The sequence below is a fragment of the Ricinus communis genome, chromosome 1, assembly GCF_019578655.1.
Source record: "Ricinus communis isolate WT05 ecotype wild-type chromosome 1, ASM1957865v1, whole genome shotgun sequence".
NCBI classification, from domain to species: Eukaryota; Viridiplantae; Streptophyta; class Magnoliopsida; order Malpighiales; family Euphorbiaceae; genus Ricinus; species Ricinus communis.
In genome coordinates, this window is record NC_063256.1 from 35,752,455 (window position 1) to 35,771,518 (window position 19,064).

General features: G+C 28.6%; 3 protein-coding genes across 4 annotated transcripts; 2 read left to right on the forward strand and 1 right to left on the reverse strand.

Annotated features, from left to right (window-relative positions):
• Positions 1–917: 917 nt before the first annotated feature.
• On the reverse strand, positions 918–1,758 carry LOC8284108 (transcriptional regulator SUPERMAN). Its single transcript, XM_002520468.2, has one exon. It carries the CDS (start codon positions 1,556–1,558, stop codon positions 1,013–1,015), a length of 546 nt encoding a protein of 181 aa, XP_002520514.1. The 5' UTR covers positions 1,559–1,758; the 3' UTR covers positions 918–1,012.
• A 7,476-nt stretch (positions 1,759–9,234) lies between these two features.
• On the forward strand, positions 9,235–12,222 carry LOC8284106 (L-type lectin-domain containing receptor kinase SIT2). Its single transcript, XM_002520466.2, has one exon. The coding sequence runs from the start codon at positions 10,023–10,025 to the stop codon at positions 12,009–12,011; it is 1,989 nt and encodes a 662-aa protein (XP_002520512.2). The 5' UTR covers positions 9,235–10,022; the 3' UTR covers positions 12,012–12,222.
• Positions 12,223–16,504: 4,282 nt separating this feature from the next.
• On the forward strand, positions 16,505–19,064 carry LOC107261366 (tropinone reductase homolog At2g29260, chloroplastic-like). 2 transcript variants are annotated; one of them, XM_015720052.2, is made up of 5 exons: positions 16,505–16,884; positions 17,001–17,208; positions 17,772–17,988; positions 18,103–18,209; positions 18,469–19,064. In XM_015720052.2, exons 1-5 carry the CDS (start codon positions 16,592–16,594, stop codon positions 18,655–18,657), a joined length of 1,014 nt encoding a protein of 337 aa, XP_015575538.2. In that variant the 5' UTR covers positions 16,505–16,591; the 3' UTR covers positions 18,658–19,064. The 2 variants fall into 2 exon arrangements, with proteins under 2 accessions (XP_015575538.2, XP_015575539.2); XM_015720053.2 differs by having other exon boundaries at positions 16,742–16,896.

Below are 19,064 nucleotides of genomic sequence, written 5' to 3' on the forward strand. Positions count from 1 at the left end.
CAATAATATTATAGTTAATTTTATTTTACTCAATTGAATCTATTATTATAATATTTATAAAACTTATATCAAAAGAATGGATTAAATTTCCACTAATAAGAATTTCTTGATTTCAAATGCTGTGATTATAAATATTATAATTATTTAATTTTTAAAATAATAATTAATTTAACTGTATCAAATCAATTCAAAATAAGTAATTATTAATAAGTTTTAATAAGGATAATATTATCCAAATAAATACAAAGATCAAATTAGCTATCAACTGATAAAAATGATTTTAAAATAGAGCTAACATAATCATTAATTGATTAAGACTAAATCATCCATCATCTACTGATTTTTAAGTCTTATTAAATAATTTAATTTATAGTTATTTAGTGAGAAACAACTACCAACTGTATAAAACTTCTGAACTAAATATCCTTTAAATTAATACTCTCAAATACATACATTTTTCTATAAAAATACTTATATTAAATATTAAATCCGCTGAGTTCAGTTAAACTTAAATTGAAAGTTTTCAATCAAAACCAATGGGATTTATTTGGGTTTTTAATTTTTAAAATTAAACTGAAAACCAAATTAGAAAATAACCTCAGAGCTTATATCTGTTATCATGTTTGCTAGAGACAAGATTAAGCTTTCCATCATTGATGTATAGAAAATGAATGGAGTACAGGATGAGTAGTGATCTGGGTACACATCTCACACTGTAAAATGTAAAGGATTTGCTAAAACCTTTTGTGTTTAACAATTGTTTTATTGTTGTTCAAAGAAAATAGTATTGAAAAGAAAAAATCACTTTATTATGTATATTGGCCTATCTAAATAATTTTTGCAATTTCATTGTTTAATATGATAGCTCATAAAACTTGGAAGGAATATTAATCAATCCAGGAGAGAAGAGATGATGATGCAGAGGAAGCCTGGCCTTAATATCTTGATTAAGGATATAAAATAGAATACAGAATGGGAAATTTGTATGGGAAAAAAAAATTATATATATAGACTAAAAAAGGGAAAAGCCAAGTCTTAGCTCAAGATCTAAGTCTTGGGTTGCACCTAGGCACAGCCCCTTGACCTCTTCTTGAAGATGAACTTTCTTCATGGAATTTGGTTTTGATATTTTAGTAAAGAAAGGGAATAAAGGCAATGGTAATTCATCACATCTCCATCTCTTTCTACTAACATTCTCCTTCTTGCCATCACTTTCTGCAACTTCAGGTTTTTGACTATTCTCTTCAGTTAAAGGAGTTGAAAATTTAGCAATACTGTCAGGATCATAAACCAGAATGTTATGCAGATTTTGACGTTGATGCTGCTGCGGCTGCTGCTTATGGTGATGAAGATAGTCGTTTTCGATACCAGGAGACTGCTTTAACCTTGCTCTATCTCTCCTGTGAACGTTCATGTGACCACCTAAAGCCTGAGCTGACCCGAATTCTCTGCCACAGAAATTGCAAATATATGATCTTGGAGGCCACACGAAGGCACCAAAAGCTCCTGCTGCATCTTCTGCAAATGCATCTTCTTCGCAGCATCTCGCTCGCTCCATTTCTCACTATTAGAAGCTTGTGCTGTATGTATATCTTCTTCTACCCTGTAAGAACTTTTGTATAATTCAGTAAAGAATCAAGGAAGTTAAAGCACCTCACTTTGTGCAATTTTGTTGTTGTATTACTATATTTCTACGTACTTGTGTGCCCTGTAAAGGAACAATATGAAAGGGTTTTACGCAAAGTTTGAGGCGATTGATCCTTTCTTGATCTTATGAAACTTGTAGGAAATTTGAACTATATATAGTCTATCAGCTTTTCATTATTTGTAAAGGGTATTACTAATAATCACTATAATTTTCAGTAATCAGCTTCCAAGTCAGTCAACAATTCAGCTTTCGGTCTTCTTGAGAAATTTCTATGCTGTGGGGTCAGTCTTGAGCAATTTTTGACTTCCCATGTTGGTTCTCACACTAGTTTGAAATATTATAGCGAGCTAATATTAAAAATGTTCCACTAAATTTTATATATATAATTTAAATATATTTTATTTGTTCACTTAATTTAAATTTAGTTATTTCATAAATAAAAGATGGATACGTAATAAAAATAATCAATAAAAAAATAATTAAAAAATATGATATATCAAATTTTAATTGGTAAGATGATCAATTATAAATAAAATTAAAATCAAATAAATTAAAATTTTAGGATTAAATTAAAATTATAAATATTTATAATATTATCTCTAATATCATTTACGTAGCCGAAGAAAAGAAGGAGAAAAAGAAAAAGGAAAAGAAAAAAGCTTAACTAAGTGGGTTTTAATCAATTCCGGAGATCGAGAATGGAAGAAACTTTAATTTTCGTATATTTATCATCATAATGATTAATTGTAAAAGTTAATCAATCATTAATCTCTCATGGTTTCGGTTTCTCTGTAGGGAACCCGAATTGATTTTGACTCTTATAATAAAAGCGATAAATTTTAATTAATATTTATAGACAATTACGATGAAAAATTCTAGTTTAAAATTTATTTAATTTTATTTATAAAAATATTAATCGATAACGCTATAATTCTCGAATAAAAATATTAATCTGATCCAAATTAATAGATCAGACATATTAAGATCAAATTAGAGTCTATAAAAATATCACGGATCTAAATTATGATAAGTATATATATATATATAGTGATAAATTTTTTAAATATTTTGTTATTAGTTAAAATCTAGTCAACTAAAGAAGTGGAAATATTACTATAATATTTGATTTATATTAAACAATAGTATCATAATATAGAGTATACGTTTGGATTCCTAAATTTAGAAGTATCCTTTTGTCTGTTCAGTGAGCCTGCTAGGAATTTCTTAGCTTGGTCTTCCTTCCAGGGTGAATGAATATTATACCTCATCAAAGTCTTTCCCTCAACTTCACGTCAAAATTAGTCAATAATCAATACAGGACATTTCATTTTCCATTTCTTCTTAACTAATACCATAAATGTGTAATGACCAATTCAAATAAATATTCTAAGTTTGAATTGCTTTGCTATTGACACCAACATACGATTTAAGCTGTTTCTACTCTACTATGTTATCACTTTTATAATGAGTGTAAAAAAAATAGAGAATTCTTGTCTAGTCCCGGTATATGTTCTCACTGTAGATAATCGATCCATATTTATTAATTTTAAATAATAGGTTATATATCAATCATTCAATACAAAAATATAAAATATTTGTAGAGGTAGGCATTCGGTCGGTTCGGTTTAAAATCGAATCGAACCATGTCTATTGAATAAACTGAACTAATTTTGAAAATAAACTAAACACCATGCTCCCAAGTGGCTCTCATGATTTTTTTTTTCTTTAGCATCTACGTAGTAAAAACAAGATGCTATTTGTTAAATTTTTATTACATATATTTAATTTGTTATTAGTTAATATATATATATATATATATATATATATATATATATATATATATATATATAATTAATACTTTTAAAGGAGACTAAGTATAAATTTATTTTTTCAAAATTAAAAATATGTATTATTAAAATAATAATAATAATAATAATAATAATAATAATAATAGTTCGGATAATAGATAGGTAGAAAACTAGTATATATAAGGAGAAGAAATAGGTATCCTTAATAAGGAATTTGATGCTCTACTTGTGGGCTCAGCCTTATTCAACCGGTTAGGCGAGACTACTCCCTGTATTAGATGTGATGAATTAGAAACGGTGCCGTTTTTACTTTTCATTCTATCAAAATAATAATTGAGTCGTTGAATTCTTAAAACTAATAATTAAATATGATAATTTGTAAAATAATAATAAAATTTATTATCAGACAACTCATTATAAATACTGATATAAATTCTTTTTATGTTAAATGAGATAAAAAGTAAGAGACATATGGTAAAAGTGTTGTAAAAATAATAAAAAAATGATAAATTTTTCCATCATATGCAAATATATTTTTATAAAGTTATTAGAGTTTTATAATGTAATAAATATCATGATTCATGAATTGGAAATTAAGAATTATGGCTGCTAAATTGAGGATTAACAGAGGTTAGAGAAAGAAAGTTATATAATATAAAATTTACCTTAAGGCTATATCATAAATGAATCCACCTTAGTTTTTGACTTGTTCAATAATTTTGCTCTCTCATCTATATCTATAAGAAATTAAAAAAAAAAAACTGTAAAAATCACTTGCTAAAAATACTATTTTATTATTTTCTTATAGGTTGACATACTTAATTGTTAGTTTTAAAAATTTAACCACTCGATTGTCGTTCTTGACAAGTTCAGACACTAAAAATGTAATTATCCTTTTTTTAAATAATTTATATTCATTAAATTTGTAATAAATATTACATGGTACAATCTAGGTACACACATGTGTTAGATGCTTAAGCGTTCTTTTCTTTTGTAAATAATTTATTCTCATTAAATTTATAATAAATGTTCATTAACTTATGTTTATTAAACATGTGTTGAATGTCTATTGTTTAAACGTTAAATATTCATTGTTAGTTAACTTAATTTTGTTAAGAAATATGTGTACCATAATATAAATATTTATAGTATAACTTTAACTTGATGTTTTTTTATTTATTTACAAACTGTTTGGACGATTTAAATTATGCTTATGTTATATATATATATGTTTGGATAAATTAATGATAAATATCAATTAATAAACTAATAAATATAATGCTTATGAATGATGAATGCTTATATCAATCACAAGAATGTTTCAATATGTATGACAAAAATAATAAATTTTTTCATAAATAATCAATATTTCATTTAAAAATATTGATGAATATTATATATATATAGACATTGAACATTATAGTAATTTGAAAATATTGATAAATATTATATATATAAATATATATAGACATTGAACATTATAGTAATAAATAATGAATATTACGATTAATACTGATGAATAATACATAAACAAAATGAACGTGAACATTAACTGCAATGAATATTAAGTTTAAGATAATGAATGTTTAAATATAAAATATTAATTATTATAGGATATTGAATCTAATGAACATTATACATATAGAAAATGAACATTTTAGTATATGTAAATGAACAAAAAATATTGATAAGTATCTAGTCCAATAAATTTTTTTTTTGACATGTGTTAATGTACTTTGACACATAGAACTTTCATTTTGGACATATGTATTTATTATTGACACATAAAATTCAAATTTACATATAATTTTATAGTTGTTTTAATTAATTTGTTGATAATTTTTATATTATTGTACTAATAAAATCTTAAATATTAAAAAGTAAAAAAATAAAAAGACATTAAAAGATATTTAATTTATCATTATTTTTAAAAATATTAAAAATAATTATAAAATATTATTTAATTTTTATATAAATTAATTTATATTATTATTTACAATAAAAAATAATTACGACAATCGTATAACATATAGATAAATGACTACAAGTGATGAATATAAAACTATAATGAAACATGCTAATTAATAATGGACAATATATATATATATATATATATATATATCTGAAGAAGTTTTATAACTTAATTTATATAATTATAAAATTTTAAAAATATATCCACTCTTAATTTTATTTAAATAAATAAAATAAAAAATTAAATATAAAACTCTTAACCTATCTTATTCTAAAAGAAATCATCATAGATTTTTTTAATTTTGATTTATTTTATATTTATCAACTTCTTTAATTACCTAACAATCTCAAAAAAATAGAAAAATTAATTAATTCAATCTAAGTAGGTTAATTTTAAATAATTTAAAAACTAATTTAGAAGTTTTTTTAACTTATTTTAATAATTGTTCAATTAATAAAATCAAGATACAAATAAAAAAAGGTTATAAGAATAAAAAAAATTTAAAGGCCAAAATCAAGTAAAAGGAAAGAAATAAAAATTAGATTCAAAATCAACGGTAACCAATAATTTCAAATAGCACGTGTGTAAGATAACACACGTTCCTGCAAAAACATCATCGATTGGATCCCTACACCATCTAGCTGCATGATTCGGCAGATCTCAAAAACTTGCATGGAACAACCTATGGGCCTGAATATTTGGAGTTCATCCTCATGGAGTATTTTATTCATAAAAAAGAAACAACTTACAAATCTAATAATATTCATATTTTATAACATTGTTGATGCCTTCCTTGTTAATCTTCGCAGGCGTGAGTGGAGTCGATGCCTTCCTGGTTGTCTGTGAGTGGGTGAACAGGCCCAGCAGATGAACGACAACGACATCCGACAGTGGTGGCGGCATTCAACGGCGACGACATTCAGCAGCAGCAACGACGATGGCATGACATGAAATTGCAAAAAACAAAACCAAAAGAATATGAAATTGCAGAAAAAAGAAAATAAGGAAATAAGCTCTTTTTCTTTTCACTTTTAGGTTTTAAAGAGATTAAAAGAAACAAAGAGAATTAATCACAAACGATGAAACTTCCGACAAGGTACAACTAGTAATTGGTCTATCAGCTTCAATTGGATGTGTTTTGATAGCTATAGGAGTTCTTGCATTTGAACTTTTATGGAGATGGATTAGGAATTGAAAATGGGTGTGAAAAAAATTAATTTTGTCAAAGGAGGATTTGGTGCTCTTTACAAAGGATACCTTTCCCTCTTTTGTTAGCGATTGAAAATTCTAAACTCACAAGAAATTAGAAAACAAACTCACAAGAAAGAGAATTGTCATGAATTAAAATGGGTATCAAAATATTCTTGTGACTGAATATTTTATGGGGTTGTATTAATATGGATATTTTGGTATTCCTATTCCAGTTTTCTCATGTACTGGAACTCCTCAACAGTGTTATCATTGGGGTTTGATGGATGACAGTCAGCTTGTTGCACCAGCAATGTATCAGTGAATCCCTTGCCAATGAGCACTAAAATACATGGTGCGAGGATTGCTGGAAGGAAAATGTGTCAGGGTGCATTTAAAAAGGTATTAAAGAAACTGGTTGCTGAAGGTACAATCTTGCTAACCCAATTGATATAAAGTTAGTACTGATGGTTGGATTCCCATTGATTTTGGGTCTGTGCTCGCCGTTTTTAGAGACAGTCGTTCATTTTGGGTGTTGTCGACAGAAGCAATGTGGTGGTGGTGACGTTTTGGTGGACATCGGGTGGGTCTGTGCTCTGCTCGCCCATTTTAGAGGCGGTCTTTTGGCGGTGGCAGTGGCAGTGGCTGTGGTGCTATTAGTTCTGCTGGTGACTTAGGATTTTTGGGAGTGGCTGAGGTGTAAAATTTACTTTGAGTTGGATGATTTGGAAGTGGACGAGGTATAAAATTTAATTTGAGTTGGATTATTATTATTATTATTATTATACACGTATCAGCGTGAGTTTTTTATTTATTAATTTAACAGAAATGGATGATAAAGAGATTAATGATATTTTAATTAAAATTTAAAAGGTTTAGTGATTCAGACTGAAATTTTATTTTATAGATTATCGTAATATAATATAAGGTCCAAATTTGAGAATTATTAATGCAATTTATCCAAATTTTGTGAGTACCACAGACAATATACCATATAAATTTTAACAGCGATTGGCCATGTTGCTCATAATTCCAATGGTGAGGTTGTCAACTCAAATGATTAGCGGTATATTGGCATTAACAACTACTTAATCTTGGAGAGCATGGGTTTGCGTAACGGTATGGTCTGGGCACTCGACTTGGCTTGAAAGCAGATTGTTTTGGATGGTAGCTAAATGGCACGAGCCAATCACTACTCAAACCTCGGCAACTTCATGCCTCGTCATTGTAATATATTGGCCCATGGCCTTGCATAATATGTATTTTTTTTTTTTTTTTTTTGATATTGTATATATCTAAAGTTAATGTATAACTTGTTAGGTATGACTTTTACGGATGGTTGAATATTTCTTTAAGAATTTCTAATATAGCTACATATTTAGAACAAGAACTCAAAACTTTTATTAAATTAGAAAAATTTTTTACTATCTCATTTTTACGCTATTCAGTATTTCTTTTTTATTAATATATATTATTTATCTCTATTTTTTTTTTTGCCCGAGGTAAGAATTTGACGGGGAAACTGCCTTATAGGTATCTCAACTGTTTTTTTAAAACTTCTTTAGCCAAAAAAATTATAGATTCTTCGACTCTTCTTATTTTTATTTGTTTTACAATTTACTTAAATTCTAAATGGTACGCAATTAAATTAACATATTAATTTTCTGACAATAGAGTAAAATTAAAAAAAATTAAAAATTAACATATTTATTTATTTTTTAATAACCTTGCATTTATATGGCTTCAAATAATAACTGTCGGTCCATTAAGCACATAGTTATTCACATAATAATTTCTTTTAGTTTCCCTAAAATTATAAATTTAATTTGATTTCTGAAATTGATTCTTTCTAGATTGGTGCCCGAATAGTTAATAGGAACAGACTGTTAATTCATTGACAACATATAAAAAGATGGTTTAATTAATTTAAAATATTTAAAAATCTTAAAAATTAGATTTCTAAAATTAGACTATATTATTTTATTATTCTAGTTATTTAATTTTTAAGTCAGTCGGAGAACTTGGTTGAACCAACATGAATAGTTGAGAATTCCATTAAGCTAAAATAATAATAGGGCATAATTGACTCTATTATAAAATCAATAAAATCCAAAGCGAAATTAATTTGACAATATGCCAACATGAAGAGTATAGCCATAGATTCAAACTTGGAAAATGTAATTTATAAGGAAAATTCTAGTAAACTACTGTATGGTTTAATACAAATAATGACTAAATTGCAATACCGTTAAGATTGTGACGTAGTATGGAATAATCACTATTTTTCCAATTGCCAAATCAGTATTTTTTAATGGTATTATGCAATTTAACTATTATTTACTAACATTTATATTCACGAAATATCAAAATCATAAAAATAGACTATAGGACAGTTATGCAATTTAACCTAGATTCTTGAAACAAACTGATTATATCAGACAATGGTGTCATTATAAAAATGTTAAACAGTATTATCGCAATGGGATATAATTATAACCGCGTGGAGGAGAGATGGTCCAGGACAAATATATACATATCACCTGATGGGTCTTTCGAGAAATATATATATATATATATATATATACAGTTGCCATTTGCTTTCATATAAACCTTTGAATGTATGTGTCAGTTTTGTCCCCTAACCCCTGAAAGTTTGCACCAACAGGGCAATCTGATATATAATTTTAAGAAAAAAGGTTTATATTTAACATTTTCCTGTAGTTGTTTACAAGGTTCTTTCTTTTTTTTTTTTTTTTAATTATTTTTATTTCCCTATCTTGGACTATGCATGTCACCTTGGGATTCTATTTTCTCTTTTATATACATATTGACTTGCAGGTTTTTTTTTTTTTTTTTTTTTACTTTCATTTATTAAAGATTTAATATACAGGGAGCTGCATAATAAGGGTTGCTATTTTTCTGATTTTTCACTGTAAAAGCCGATAAAATCTCACTAAATTTGAGAGATTTTTAGATATATTTAATTTAACATGTAAGATTATGAATTATGTAATAATATGATTATATGTGTTACTATTTAGTACGGGATAAATTATAATATTAATTGGTATATAACTACTGCACAATGTAAATACAATTATTATAAACTATGATATGAATTCAAACTCAAAAGCTACTTAATTTTCATAAATAAAAATATAAGTTACTTTTGAAGTGGGACCTACAAGTTTAGATTTATATACAAAGAGCATCTCAATATGATATTAGACAAAAAATATATATATATATATATATTTCAAGTCCCTAATCATATTATATATATAGTATTAAGAGATTTTGTGTAAGAACTTGAATAACAGAATGGAACAAATGAAAATGGAAGTGTATATAGGAGAAGATTCAGGTGAAATTGAAAGGCAGATTTGAACTTCTTCCACTTCTTCTCATGGGTGCACTACATATTCTATTAACTCTTTTTGTTTCCTTGAAATTGTTGGCCTCAGCTCAAGAGATAAACCAGTTCATATACAATGGCTTCCAAGGGGCTAATCTGAGTCTAAGTGGAATTGCCACAATCCACCCCAATGGTTTATTGGAGCTAACAAACACTTCATACCAAATGATTGGTCGTGCTTTCTTCCCATTACCTTTCAGGTTCAATACATCTTCATCCAACAATTTTCAATCAGCTCTCTCATTCTCTACCAATTTCGTCTTCGCCATGGTTCCTGAGTTGCCAACTCATGGCGGCCACGGCATTGCTTTCGCTATCTCGCCATCTAAACTATGTGTAGGATCCATGGCAACCCAGTATCTTGGCCTCTTGAATTCAACAACCGATGGGTTATCTTCAAATCATTTGTTTGCGGTTGAGCTAGATTCTGCTAAGAGTCCAGACTTGGAAGATATGAATGCTAACCATGTTGGAATTGATATAAACAGCCTGAAATCAAATGAATCCGCTCCAGTAACTTACTATCTTGATAAAGAAGGAAGAAATCAGACCCTGGAGCTAAATAGTGGGGACCCAATGCAGGTCTGGATTGACTACAAGGAAGAGGAGAAGCTACTCAATGTAACAGTAGCTCCAATAGGCGTCTCAAAACCGAGCCGGCCTCTCTTGTCAAAGAGTTTAAACCTTTCTCAGGTTCTTTTAGAATCCATGTATGTGGGGTTTTCTGCAGCCACTGGTTCAGTGTCAAGTCGTCATTATATTCTTGGGTGGAGCTTCAACAAAAGTGGAGAGTCACAAACCCTTGATCCTTCAAAGCTTCCTTCACTGCCCTCTCTTGCGAAGTCGAGGAAACTTAACCAGCGTCTAATAATTTTGCTTGCAGTAACTTTAACGGTGACTATCATTGTCATGGCAGTCCTGGGAACTATGTTTATAAGAAGGAAGAGATATGAAGAAATACGTGAAGATTGGGAAAAGGCATATGGTCCTCAAAGATTTTCTTATGAAGTCCTGTATAAAGCAACTAGAGGTTTCAGAGATAAAGACCTGTTAGGAGCTGGAGGTTTTGGAAAGGTCTATAGAGGAGTTTTATCTTCTTGCAATACACAAGTTGCCGTCAAGAAAATCTCGCACAATTCTGCACAGGGAATGAAGGAATTCATAGCTGAAATTGCTAGCATGGGAAGGCTGAGGCACAGGAATTTGGTTCAACTTCTAGGCTATTGCCGGCGAAAGGGAGAGCTCCTCTTGGTCTATGAATATATGCCTAATGGAAGTCTTGACAAGTTCTTATTTAGCAAGAAAGAAGCTAAGCTCAATTGGGATCAACGACATCGGATCATCAGAGGAGTAGCATCTGGCCTTCTTTACCTTCACCATGACTGGGAACAAGTTGTTTTACATAGAGATGTGAAAGCTAGTAATGTTCTTTTGGATGCAAATTTCAATGCTCGGTTAGGTGATTTCGGGCTTGCCAAGTTTTATGATCACGGAACAAATCCTCAAACAACATGTGTGGTTGGAACTGTAGGATATCTTGCACCGGAGCTTATTAAAACTGGAAAGCCTACTACCAGTAGCGATGTTTTTGCTTTTGGCAATTTTATGCTAGAAATTGCTTGCGGAAGGAAACCTTTCGAGCCCAAATGTCTGCCTGAAGAGACGATTTTAGCAGACTGGGTGCTTGAGTGCTGGAAAAGAGGAGACATTCTTAGTAGCAGCGACCCAAGGTTGGAAGGAAATTATGTAGTGCAGGAAATGGAGTTGGTGTTGAAGCTAGGTCTGCTTTGTGCACATTCTACACCAGCAGCAAGGCCTGACATGAGGCAGGTGGTCAATTATTTGGATCATAATGTTTCATTGCCTGAGATATCACAGTATGGTGGTCCTGCTGGATCAATCACAGTCAATAATCATGACACTTTTAATTCTGCTAATTCCTGGTCTAGCACAGATTCAATCCTGACATGCGGCAGGTGAATCAACAATTCTTCATGGCTGAATGAGATAAAACACACAGTTAAGCTAGCTGTACATGATATGTCTTTGCCAATTACTGTCAGATTAATCTGTTAAAATTCATGTAATTGTCTTTCAAGGTCACCATTTTCTTTCTGTCTTTTTTCTTTTTGTAGATTACCATTTACTCCATGCAGTATATTATTTTTGTATATTTGTAATTTCGTGTACTCTTGAGTGTAAATTTCTAGGTGTTGATTTTGATTTCTTGAGTTGGGTTTGGCAAGACTCATACATCATTGATCCTCTATGAAATGAAAAGCTATAATTGAAGCTGTAAGATTTCTCTTTTTCAAATTACAAATTAAATTCAACTCCTACTGATCTGATCCATTGAAAGCAATGTTCATATTAATTCAAGGTTGACATTAAGTTTGAAAAAGCAGTTTTTTTCAACCTTAATTTTTATTTTGAATAATTCTTTAAGTTCTGAAAATTACTTTTTTTAAAAACATGTGAAAAAATATTTTTTCTAAAAACAAATTTGAAAAAAAAAAAAACACTTCATAAAAATGTTAAAAAATTAATAATATCAAATAAAAAAATATTCAAATCTGCTTTTTGAACACCCAACTACAATTCTAAACACATTTAAGTTATTTTCTTTTGTCGATTGAAGGTCTATGTCCATTATTTAATATGGATAATTCTTCTTTACTATAAAAACAATGAATTTATATTATTTCTTTTATTATAAAAGTGATAAATTCCCATCTATAAAATGATAAAAGAAAAATTAAACAAATTCTTTTTAAAATTCTTGTAAGTAAAAATACAAATTAATCATTTTGGGATTTGATAAATAAATCAAAATTTTAATTAAATGAAGACAAATATTTTTAATCAAATATATATTATAAAGTAATATTATTTTGTTACATTCTGTTTATACTTAATCAAAACATTGCTTTGTCGTCTTAGAATTAAATAAAATGTTTGGAACCTTCAAAGAACTTGCAACTTGCAGGGGTAAGCATGAATCTCCAAACAAATGCATTTCATGTCACATTTCAATTAATGGGATCACTCCAAAGCAAGGTAATGTTAATATCATTTCAAGATTAAGTCAGTCATTTATTATAAAAATAAATTAAAATTAGTACAAATTAAATGTCTTTGAAATTTCATAAGGGTTTTAATATATAAAGATACTTAGAACTATATTTAATGTTTCAAAAAGAAATTAAATTTTATGTCCATTAAATATTTTATATTTGGAATTCAACCCACCATTTTGAAAAACTACAAGACGTACAAAATTAACTGACCATTTCAAAAAAAAAAAAAATTAATCGCTAAGAAAATACAGATAGCAAACTCAAAATAAATAAAAAATGAAAATTTATTTATTTAGCTTAAGTATTCATTATAAATGTAATTTATTCAATAGCTTTTGCATTTTATTAAGCTGAACAAATAGGAATCTTAAATTAAATATAATGTTAAAAAAGTGATCGGTGTAAATTATATATAGATATTTAAAATAATATATTTTTATATATAAAATGGTGAAAATATGTGTTTTTGTCTCACTTAAGCTTAATTGTCTATTTTCAAGAATATTAGTAAAAATAGGAAAATATAGAACTAAAAAAGAAGCTTAATTGAACATGTTCGTATCAAGGCCCAAGATTAAGACGCATGGCCTGCTAATTACAAGATCCAATGAACATTGTAGTCATTTTGTATAATTATTGGTATTTATATTAAGAATTATTTATGGGATAGTATTTGGTGGAGATAAAGATATTTAAAGTCTTATCTAAGGTAAGACTCTAGGGAGATTTATAGAGAATATGACTCTTCTCTATATAAATCTCTGCAAAACATAATTCTAGAGGAGGGGAGTTTTCTCTTATCTGCTTTCTACACCTGCCACCATTATTCACTCCATAATTCTCTATAATTCTTTATAAACATTTAGTTTTAGTTTTTATTATTCTTTTAAGATCTAAGAAGCTTTTTAAGAAGTGGAGACTGATGAGCAATCTTTTTTCTACTTGTAGATCTAGAGGGAGCTTTTTACTTTATCATTTTTTTATATTTTTATTTAATATCAATGATTATTGAGTTAAATATGTTAGACTAATTTTCATAAGTGTTTAATTTAGTCTTTTTACTTATGTATGAACCTTGTTATTTATTTATTTAATGTATTATTTCTTTACCTTCATATATTTATTAGTTTCCTCTATTATTATTGGTTGACTATCATATCAATTTAGTAGTAATATTTGTTATAAAAATCTTTAGGTTAACAGTATTAGAAACATTATCTTTACTTTAATCTATATTGGTATAAGAAACCTAGCTACATCATTAGCTTGAGTGATTTAGGAAAAAAAGGTATATCACTGTCTCATTCATTAGATCTAAGTTTAAAGTAAAATAAAGAGATCACTAAGTAAATGGCTAGACTAAATATTATTTTAACATATAATTTTAGATTATAAGTATTTGCATTTGCGTTGCATATTTATTTATTATTTAGTTATTTTACTTTATGAATATTACCCTCTCAAAATACTGATTCAGAGTGTTTAGATTTACTTTTATTGTTTTGTGTTGATAATTAGTTTTTACAATAAATGGCCTCATAGTCCCTTGAGAGATCGACCTCGTGGTGAACTTACCCTTACTATAGGAACGATTCGTGTACTTGTGAATACTAAAAAAAATATATAAGAAAGATACCAAAAATGATCATAAAATTTATCATCTAAATCAATTTTCTTAAATTAATCCCAATATCCCATAGAATTTTTAACACGAAAAGTATAAATTATAAAAATTGAATAAATGTGAAAAATCCATGACAGCTTAGGCTTAGCATATCCGATCTATCATTAATATACACAGGCTATCTGTAATTATATTATTATTATTAGTATTATTATTATCATTATTATCTCTTATAAAGTGCATATATATTAAATTTGTCTATTATATTATTATTATTATTATCTCTTATAAAGTGCATATATTTTTATTTATATTTAGCATTATATCATATTATAACTCGTATTAAAGTACGAAGGGGAAGATAGATTAATTTAATGATAAAACTTTACTAATTTTTAATTAATTAGATTGTCTTAGTTATTTATTAATTTAATTTATTAAAAATTATATCAAAAATTTATTAATATAAGTTTAATAAAAAAATAAAATTTATATATTTATATTTTATTTATTATGTATGCTTGGATTAATCACAATTTTATTTAAAATTATTCATATAAAAATAATTACCACTTTACTTGTTTGTATTTATATTAATCACTTAAAATTATTATTAAAAATTAAGAAAAAAGTATTAGCAAGCACCATTCATCAGTTTCATATATATAAATATTTATCTTATGTTTCTAATTAAATTAAGTCAATTTAATTAAAAAAACCAAATTAAAATTAGAATTAAGTATCATTGGATTTAAATTGTAAACACATTAAATAAAATTTAAAAGTGTTTATCTTTTTAAAATTTAATAATTATTTTAATTTATTATATGAACAATAATGTGTTCAACTATTAATATTTATGTGCATAGCAAATGTATTTAAAATAATAACAATAAATAAATAAAACAACTCAATGCCAACACTACTAGAAAGTGGGGTGTTTGAAGGTGTCTTTTTAAAAAAAATAAAAAATAAATAAATTATTTGGACGGTTTTATGATTACATTATCTATTGCAAAATATATTGTATTATTAAGATTAAGTCACTTTCATTTATAAAATAATTGAAACAAATTAAATAACAATAACAACTAACTATCTTAGAAAATTGAAAGGATTCAACTTGCATTACTTATGTTTGCTACAAGATTATGCACATAGATTTTTAGCCTTTTCCTTTTGCCATTATGTTCCAGAGCTTTTATTAGGTTTTGATCCTTGTTTAAGAATTCACTCTACCTGCAGGCAGTTCATGGCAAATATATAATAAAACATTTTGACTATTGGCAACTTTGCATACTTAAATGATAATATTTTAGTAATAAAAAATGAATTAACAACTCTAATATTGATTCGGTTCTTTTTTTTTTTTATTGAAATTTACGTCAAACTAGTAGATTTGACAGATAATTTTATTAAATACTAAAACTGAAATTAATATTAAAATATAATGCTAAAATTAAAAGTTTAAAAACTACGTGTTAGATTCAATAACAAGTGCAAAATTTAAGACTCTTTGGGCATTAAGCCTCTCTTATATTTTATGCAGTGTTTGAAATTAGAATTGATGGCAATTGACAAAATAATCATAATACTTGGTGTAGCTGTCATTTTATATAGACCTAGCATGTTTTGGTATGACGAGCCATAGTGGAGAGTAATTATAAAAGAAAAATCAATTTCTACTAAGAAGATACTAATAAAAATTCAATCAACAAGACCTGAGCTTTATAAAAGGACCTCTCAATTGGGTCTATTGGAGACTCATATTATTATGCTGCAAAGCCCAAACCATAAACCAGATACATTGGAGTCGCTGCAATCTTAATTTTCAGCATCCCACCAAAACCTCTGTAAAAATGTATCACTCTCTCAGATCACCTCTGCACTTGCATTCTTTGTCTTCTTCTTCTTCCTCTTCCTCTGCAAAATCCTATGCCATTTCCCATTTCACCTTCTTGGTCAAGCCTCATAAATCAACACCCACTTATACAAATCTCTCAAACAAATCTTCTCTACAATATACTACAGCACCCCTTTCAATACAGAACATATCACACAGTATGAGTAGCACTAGCACAAGAAATAATGGTAACAGATGGACCCTTCATGGGAAAACAGCCCTTGTTACTGGTGGCACTCGAGGAATCGGGTAGATATACATGTATATCTTCTATTCCAGTTTATTTTTCATTTTCCTTCGGTAATAAAAATTGTGTACATTTGGTTTAATTTTCTTGCTTCGTTTTTTTTTTTTTTTCCTTTTAGGCGTGCAATTGTGGAGGAATTGATGGGTTTTGGGGCTAGAATGCACACATGTTGTAGGAATGAAAATGAGCTTAACAAGTGCTTAGAGGAATGGGATGGATTGGGGTTTGAGATTAGTGGGTCAGTTTGTGATGTATCAGTTTCAGCTCAAAGAGAGCAACTTATGGAAACTGTGTCTTCTGTGTTTGATGGCAAGCTCAACATTCTAGTAAGTTGCTATTTTTCTTACTTATTGTCTATATTCTTAGTGCATACAAATTATCCATTTTGTAAAATTATGTTTGTTCATTAGCCCAGTAGAGAAATGAGCTTGTTGTGGCTGCATTCTTGCACTGTTGGATTTTAGTTTAACACTATTTACTTTGCGGCAAGAATAAAAAGTTTGTGTCTTGAAACCAGTTGGTTAATAAAATATTCTATCTTTTGCACTATTCACTTATAAATAATCTATCTAAATAATGGCCAATAAAACAATGCCACTACAATCCTGGAAGCTAGACTTAAAGAATTGAATAAATCCACCTGAAAGACTTAAATGATCTTTACGAATTGGTGATTATTTCTGATGCATTTGAAGAATGTTATTTCATTCCTTGATTTGACCCAAACTTAGTTCTTGCATTATTGTTGATCAATATCTTTGTTAGAAGCTAGTCAGCAACTTGTAGTAACTGGTATCTGTTTCACTGATAATATAATCTCATCATCATTTTCTGACATGTTAAAACTAAAAGCTGTACCTTTTCTTTTTTCCTTTTTTGATGCTTGTAGGTTAACAATGTTGGAACAAACATTAGAAAGCCGATGATAGAGTTCACGGCTGAAGAATTTTCTACTCTCATGGCGACCAATTTCGAGTCTGCTTTCCATTTAAGTCAACTTGCTTATCCACTCTTGAAATTGTCTGGAGAGGGATGTCTTGTATTCACATCCTCTATCTCTGGTTTTGTCTCACTCAAATCTATGTCTGTTCATGGAGCCACAAAAGGTAAGGGCCACATTTCCTACATGGTGATTAGTTTTGCTGTGTATATATGGGTGTAACTTGCAAGAGTTTAGGTTTTGGTTGAATGCTTTTTTTCTTTTTGTGTTTCTTCCCTAGGCGCAATTAACCAACTAACAAAAAATTTGGCCTGTGAGTGGGCAAAAGACAACATAAGAAGTAATGCTGTTGCACCTTGGTACATCAAAACCTCTATGGTGGAACGAGTAATTCTCTTATCACTTCTCTAGCTATTATGGTACTTTATTAGATAGATTTTCTGCAGATTGTTTTCAGACTATGGACTATGTTCAATTTAGACAGTTAGAATGTTACTGTTTTGCTTTCATCCTAATATGCTGCGTGCATAATGTACTTTTGTCATATAAATATTGAATGTGTATGAATTTATATATGAAATAGAAATATTCAGTTAGAATGACCATTGCTTTTTGGTAATCTCACTATATCTCATCTTCACTCCAGGTCCTCAGCAATGAAGCATATTTAGAAGAGGTATATTCTAGAACACCTCTTCGACGCCTTGGAGATCCAAAAGAGGTTTCATCTGTGGTGGCATTCCTTTGCTTACCTGCATCATCTTACATCACTGGCCAGATTATTTGTGTTGATGGAGGGATGTCTGTGAATGGTTTCTTCCCAAGTCATGGTTAGGAGTGGTTACTTTCCTCCGAGACGCGGAGCTCGGCTTTGGGGGAAGCTTTATCTTCTGAGTTCTTGAAGTGCTGAGAGCCAAAGGACATTGCACCAGCTGTAGCCACCCTTTCCACTTTCTATGTTAGTTCCTCTCTTCCTTTCGATGCATGACAACATGTATTGGTGATGAGCCAAGTTGCGCATCTACAAGTTTCTGCTGTTGTATCATTTACGGGCGCTTATATCCTGGTCCTGGACCACAGTGTATTGTTGTCCGGCCCAGGTACCACACGTGCGTCAGAAACACTGACCCACGTTTTTCTTATAAATAATTTATGTTCACTAAGTTTGTATGTTCACTAAATATGCACTAAATGTTTATTATTTAAACGTTAAATATTCATTAAGTTTTATTTTGTTGAAAA